This window comes from Penaeus japonicus, unplaced genomic scaffold, assembly GCF_977035675.1.
Source record: "Penaeus japonicus unplaced genomic scaffold, GWHDUDI00000001_assembly GWHDUDI00000032, whole genome shotgun sequence".
Classification (NCBI taxonomy): Eukaryota; Metazoa; Arthropoda; class Malacostraca; order Decapoda; family Penaeidae; genus Penaeus; species Penaeus japonicus.
In genome coordinates this window covers 14,859,153-14,866,652 of record NW_028234434.1, presented here as the reverse complement: position 1 = coordinate 14,866,652, position 7,500 = coordinate 14,859,153, and the positions used below count along the sequence as shown (strand labels likewise).

The 7,500-nt window shown below is 36.3% G+C and overlaps 1 protein-coding gene across 1 annotated transcript in view; it reads right to left on the bottom strand.

Annotated features, from left to right (window-relative positions):
- Positions 1–7,500, bottom strand: part of LOC122267630 (homeobox protein Hox-A7) — a 45,667-nt gene that overhangs the window by 1,445 nt on the left and 36,722 nt on the right. Inside the window, exon 2 of the mRNA XM_043037689.2 lies at positions 1–6,426. This exon is cut by the window's left edge and continues 1,445 nt beyond it. Within this exon, the coding sequence (XP_042893623.1) occupies positions 6,176–6,426 (251 nt within the window). The 3' untranslated portion in view covers positions 1–6,175. The remainder of the gene's footprint in view (positions 6,427–7,500) is intronic.

Genomic DNA, 7,500 nt, shown 5'->3' with positions numbered 1-7,500 from the left:
TGATTACAAAATATAGAACACCTATGAATATTAAAACTATCATCATGATACAACACAATTGCTCCACTAAATTCAAGAAATCGGCGTCTTCACAATATAATCATCAGGTTCAACCGTCGAAATATGGATACAGTCCGTATGTACTTTAAGTTTAATATCTTATATTGGATACATGTAGGAATACATCTTAATCATGAGAATGAATAAATTAAATAGAACACTTCTTGAGAGAAATGAAACCAAAGAGGAAATTAAAAAGGAGTTGAAAAGTCTTCGATATTCTCATCAAGTACAAGGGTTTGTATACTTAAGAACTAATGAGTTGACCATGCAACGTTGGGTATACCATAGATTCTGTAACAATAAACATTTTGTCCAGTATGTTTATGAAGATACCCGACTGTTGTTTAATACTCTAGGCTTTGATTAAACCTAAATTTCTGTCATACGTCTATAACACTACACATGTCGATACATTGCTACAGGCGTTCGTTGGTTGGGTAAGGTAAGTATAGTATACATGGCTCGTATACATGGAGTTGAGAAAAGAACACTGAGTTTGTTCAATATTACTAATTAGGGGAATAACCCGAAAAATACCTTCAAGAGAGGAAGAAAGAAAAATAAAACAAGATTTAAAAAAAAAAAAAAAAAAAAATGACGAGAGAGACATTGCGAAAGGAAATGACATTAATCGAGCAAAATAACATAACACTATCATCACACGTCACCTAAACGGAAGGTGAATTATATATAAATATACACCCAAAATTGAAATGATAATTAAGAGGCAAACCAGTAATAGAAAGAAAGAAAGAAAGTGAAAGAGAGTGAGAGAAAGAGATAGAGAGTGAGAGAGAGAGAGAAAGACAAACAAAATACCAGTCACAACATATACATATATAAATAAAGTTCCCACGGGTATACTGGTTTCCGGTCTTAGTCCACCGTGCTGGCTGTCATTCGATAGATTGTGTTAAGGGCCTCTATTTCCCAGTTCACTTTGGAAAAAAAAAATGTAAATAATAATCATAATAATCATAATAATGCTCGCTCGCAAACTGTAAATAGACTAACATTTAGACCTTACTTAAGACATCTCCACAAAAGGTACTATACGAGTAATATAGCATCACTCGCTATACGCTACTTTACCAAGATGAATACAGATGGAGACATGAAGTGAGAAATAGTTGTTTTTTCACAATATTAAGATTAACATTAGCGTTCCATTACTTACATAAGAGAGTTGACAGAGACCCACTTTGCTGGACCTTAAGACATTTGATCCGTACCTTTTGGATTTGATGTTATAAGACCTTTTATTAAAAAGAAAAAAAAAAAAAAAAAAAAAAAAAAAATTATGATATGGGCTTTTGCTCATAAGGAGATCTTGTAATTTGTAATTTGGTTATGATAAATTGGATGGAGGATTGATTATTAGAATGAATAAATAACTTTAAATGGTAGAACTTTCAAAATATGTGGATAGTTGTATGTCCATTGTTTACTGTATCAGGGGAACGAAACGAAAAATTCTGATAGACATGTTAAAGCAAATGTCTGAATTTCTATTGGTTTTTTATCACCATTTTGTTTCAAAATACGGAACCTGCAACAACTAGTAATCAAAACAGGTTCCCAATAAAGTGGTCTTTATTAACCAATCCAAAGAAACAAAAAAAAAAAATCCAATTTATTTACGAAAGAATGATACTAACGAAATGAAAAGAAAAGAAAGATAAACGAAAGACAGTACAGGACTCAAAATGTCCAGGCCTTTAAGGTCGGTCTTGCAACATATGTGCAAGCATGATACACCATTCATGCAACGAATCCCTGAATACACTTCTGTCATACTCTCCGTTTCTCTCTCTTTTTTTTTAATCTTCTTATTTTTATTTCTTCTTCTTGAAAATCTCCTTCAAGTTCAAACATTCACTACAGCAAGACATCAAAGTCCGTAATCCTACCACTTGATATACAAACAAATCTTCAATATTGATATATTATTTCTTTAAAGATTAAAAAAAAGAACTACAGTTTGTGTTTATGTGTACGTATATTATGAAGCAAGAAAATATCGAAATGTATTTTCTCGCGTAATTTCACACCCACAAAATTAACTCCTGTATACATCAAAACAGGAGGGATGGTTCACTTAGCAAAAATATATATATTCAAAGAGTGTTTATTATTATTATCATTATCTCTTATGGTGTATGTAGATTTTTCTTTTCCTTTTTTTTTCTTTTTTTCTTTTCTTTTCATCTTTTCTTCTTTTCATAACTATCTGTAGTTGTTTGTATGAGCCAATGGTAGTTGGGACTAGATCTGCTATTACCCCCTTCCTACAGACCTCTCTAATAACGTCGCTACTTTACGAAAAACTCTCTCCAAAAAAAAGGACTTGTTCTTGTTTGGGACATTTTTTCTTGGAGATTTCGGCAGAACAACCCAGGAGAATTATTCAGAGTTTCTTGTTATTTTTCTTTTTCGTTATGATACGAAGATAAAGATGAAGTGAAAGAGGGAGAAGGAGGAAACCTATGGTACAAAATGAGAAAGAGAGAAGAGAAATAAAGAGAAAGAGAAAGCGAGTGAGAGAATGACATTGAAAATCATCATGATAATAATGATGATGATAATAATAACATTAATGATGATAATAATAAGAGCAATAATAATAATAATAATAATAATAATGATCATGATAATAATAATAGTAATATCAACACGTATCTGGAACTTTCCTAAAAATAATCCTAAGTTACTCTGCCTCAATAGTATACTTAATCAAAAGAGATAGATAGAGAGAGAAAGGAAAAGAATATCTATTGCACGGACCTAACACCCGTTTGAAAATACTCTGTGCATTCAAAGAATAAAAAAAAAAAAAAAAAATATTATCTCCTTGTGGTTTTAAGTGGGGAAACTGCCCTTGTTCACCGCATGCACAGTAAAGCCTAAAGTTACTTTATATTTGGGTTTCTTTTTTGTGTCTTCTTATCAAAAGACCAAAAAAAAAAATTACAACCTTAATTATTTACATTCGTTTTTTTTACATTTTTTAAAAATATTGATTCTTAATCTGAGAGATGCAGTTGCCAATCCATATTTTTTTCTAATTTTGATTTCTCTATTTGGTTCTTTTAGAGGATTCGAATAGGATGCTTAAGAGACGGACAATCCCCATTAGCAGTGAAGAAATCTTGTTGTTTTCTTTCTTTCTTTTGAGTAAAGAAAAAATATATGAGTTAATCTTTTTTTTTTCTTCTTCTTTTTTATACATTCCCTCTGTCATCATATTCCTTCTACGTCCTATCTCGGGAGCTTTCCCAGGTATCATTCGGGAGAAAGAAATGTTAATATGAATTGTATAAAATGAAAAAAAAGTTACAAAGATATTCAAGAAAAAAACAAAGAAATTACAAAGAAAAGCTTATGGAATTTTGATTTTGAAATTTTGATGATACAGAAATTTCGCAATCATCTTTTCAAACCAACGTTAAACCCCTTAAAATACATAAATACACCCGATAAATCTAGCCCATAAACCCAAAACAACGAAGAAAAAACCAAAACATAAAGAAAAAAAAAGAAGAAATTAAACAGAGCTAACCTAAAACTCAAATTCACATTCTTCTCCCTAATGACACATCCAAAAGGCTTAACTACCTCTCTCTCTCTTCACACAAGAACCATAAGAAAGGCTTAACCACGGACCAGACCAAGATTTCAAAACTACTCTCTAACTACTTAAATCATGAAGACTCAGCTTTGGAAGGTACAGGTTTCGAGTATACGCAAGTATATATATATTATAGTATATCGTTATTCTAAAAATAAAAAAGTGAATTTGTAAGGAACAAAAAAATGGATGGATACTGACGAGTTATCTTGGCGTGATAGAGGAGGAGGTGGAGGTGTGGAGGAAGAGGAAGTGGAGGTAGAGGGGGGAAGTGGAAGTGGAGGAGGAGAAGAAGACCAAGAGGAAGAAAAAGATGAAGAAGAAAAGAAGAGGAAGACAGTAGAAGGAGGAAAACGAAGATGAAAGGGAGGAGGGGGAGGGGGAGGGAGATCGGGAGGGAGGGATGTAAGAGGGGGACAGGGGGTGGGGGGTGGAGATGGCAGTTGAACATGGCGGATGAGCATGAAGTTTTATAAATATGGATACATTTTCAGTGTGGGGGTGACTTAAAAAAAAAGACTACTCATCACGTCCATACCGTATAGGAGAGATAATAAACTGACTTCAAAAGAATAATCATGATATTTAAAATCATGCGATGGAGATCCACTTTTTCGATTTCTTCTTTTTTTTCTCTTCTTCGTCTTACACAACTTTTTTTTTTTTTTTTTTTTAAATCATCATGATTGCTTTTGGTCCCGTTCCATTCCCGTGAATAACTGGGACCTGAAGAAGGCTTGGCAAAGGTCTTGCTCCATCGACGCCTTCCATAGATGAGCCTTTTTTCATTACTTTTTTTTTGTTTGTTTTGTTTGCTTATTATCGTCTTCCTGTTGTTCCATTACCCGTCTTCCAACATGCAACACACGTTCAGCAGAATAGCATTATATGGGCAACAGTATGGTTGTTATGGTGGCGGATCAGCGTATGTACCCCCCAGAAGAAAAAAAAATGCATTCTCAAAAAAATAGAGATAGAGAAAATGAGTGAATTAAAAAGATCAATAAATAGAAAATAAAAAAGTTCAACAAAATCTATAAAATTAAATTATTCATATGAAAAAGAGAGAGAGAAAATTACGAAGTATTTATTGAGCATAAGATGTGGATACTTTGTGATATGGACTGGTTTCAGGTTGTTATCTATTCATACTTTTTTTTATCTCGCGTGTTTTCTTTCTTAATTATTACATTTTTGCCCATACAACTATTCCTTCCGGAGAGCGACCATCTGGTGGGGGGTTTGAGGGACCATCTCTGTAAGTGGACCATCTGTGAACATGGAACCATCTTTGAATAAGGAGGGGGGGGGGGTAAAGGCCCCCAAAAGAATGCACTGACTGAACGCTTTTTATTCCCAAGGGCGTGTAATGGACGTCATGGGCCAGCGGTCAGTCAGTGGACCTTGAAGGCCGTCCTCTTAGGTAGAAGAATCCATTGAAGGACCAGTTGTATCAAGGAGGACATGATCATTCATTAAAAGGAAAAAAAAAGATGACTCAACTACACAGGAAAGGGGAACCCACTCTCCTCGGGGCAAACCATCTCCAGTGTCGAACCATCTTCTGGACAGAACCATCTACATAGTTGGTCCATCTGCGTACAGAGATCACTCCGGAAGAGACACCATTACTGCTGATCACTTCTGATTATCATTTGTAACCTGTGTGGTATACTAGTAGTACTCAATAACACCTAGTTTACTTTCGCCTCCCGCTACAATCTAGCATATATTATATATACTGGGTTTTTCCTAGTGGGAAACATCAATTTTGTATCGAAACTCTTATTTTATACAAACAATACCAGAGTAGGAGAAGTAACTGGAAACATTGGATCAGGTTGAAACAGTTAGGCTCTCCTGTGTGGTTTTAGTTTTGGTTAGCGAGGGGGGGACTGGCGCCTGACTTGGTTGCTGGGGACTCGGGTGGTTGGGGATCAAGGTAGCTTGTCAAGTGGTGGATGACATGACAGATGACAGAAAACGGCTACTCAACTGGTTCTTGGAATGGTTGTAGTCTTCGCTGTTGTCGTATTGTCGCTTGGTGGCATCGTAGCATTGGGAACGATATATTATTTTTTTTTTACTTTTTTTTTCTTTTTCTTTACGTTACTGCTAATGCATAAAGCTTACACCAATAGGAGACTGCCACGTCACTGCTTCACCCGGCTCCCGAAGCCCCTATGTGGCACTGGCACTGGTAGGCTGTTTCCCGGCTTGAACACCAATAATACACAGAATACACTTTACACTATGGCGCCTTCGTTGACGTCATCCTGGCTTATACATGTAGTCACTGGTATATTCAAAACACTTGCCAATATTTTTTTTCTTTTTTGGAGATGCACTGTACATACGGAGCACATACACGTAGACTATGTAAAATAGCACTTAATTATCCAGTATAAAATGGGTCACACACTCTGCACTGGCACTTTTGCACACCCTAGGTCAATAATTAGCAGCTGACCCGCAGCTCGGAGGTCACTGGGTGGGGGAGGTGGGAGTGGGGGTATCTGACAGCGAGTTGCCGTTCTCCACGCCTTTGGTTTTGTTCTCTTTCTTCCACTTCATCCTGCGGTTCTGGAACCAGATTTTGATCTGTCGTTCGGTGAGGCAGAGGGCGTGGGCGATCTCTATCCTCCGTCGCCGCGTCAGGTACCGGTTGAAGTGGAACTCCTTCTCCAGCTCGAGGGTCTGGTAGCGCGTGTAGGTCTGTCGTCCACGCTTCCTCTCTGCAACAAGGGGGGGAATTGGACTGTTAAATTCTTGAACTCCGCAAAACAGTTAATCAGATCAAAGCGTACTGTAAAATTCTTCATACGATAAATAGGATCAAATTGTAGCGTTAAATTCTTTAACACCGCGATACAGTGAATCACACATTTTGACATTTCAGGAGAATTTCAATTCCTCCCGAGTAATTCAGATAAATTAATAGCCACTTATAACTATTTTGATCATTTATAACATATGAAAGACTTAACTCCAAGACACTTAAAAAAATAAGAGAACAGATGTCCATGAATGCTTGTCACTTGAGGTCCTCGTACTTATAATCACATACACACACACAAGAACAGATACAACCCTTTCCCTTAAGTCAATACTGTATTACAAATCCAAGAGAACTAAGTGAAGTAGAAAAAAAAAAGAAACTAGACATGTACCTCATTTTTATATACATAAAAATATGCCACACGCCTCATATTAATTTACCTTGTTAGATATAACAATGTAATGTGAGTACTAACAAACATAAAAAAGAGACATGGATATACATTACCCCCCCCCCCCTTCCCCCTTTCCCCCTTTAAATCCCCAAAGGGTTTATGAGCTCTTTAACCCTCTCGAGTAACAGCTACCACTTGACATAACAGTCTGTCAAGGAAATGTCACTAGAGCGACACGATCCCGGGAAGCGAGTGGCTGAACATGGAGAGGCGGTGAATGTTCATAAAGAGGATATATAGAGAGATAGATAGATAGATAGGTTTTTATATTTTTTTCAGCTAAATATGCTTTCTTTCTTTATTTTCATAAACATACACACACTTACTTACTCACTTACTCACTCACTCACTCACTCACTCACTCACTCACTCACTCACTCACTCACTCACTCACTCTCCCTCGCCCTCCCTCGCCAAAGAGAGAGAGAGAGAGAGAGAGAGAGAGAGAGAGAGAGAGAGAGAGAGAGAGAGAGAGAGAGAGAGAGAGAGAGAGAGAGAGAGAGATCCATTTACTTAGTGGTTACATCAGGAACGTAATATACATTAAAAAGTTGAGTCATAAGAGAAGTAGAGGGA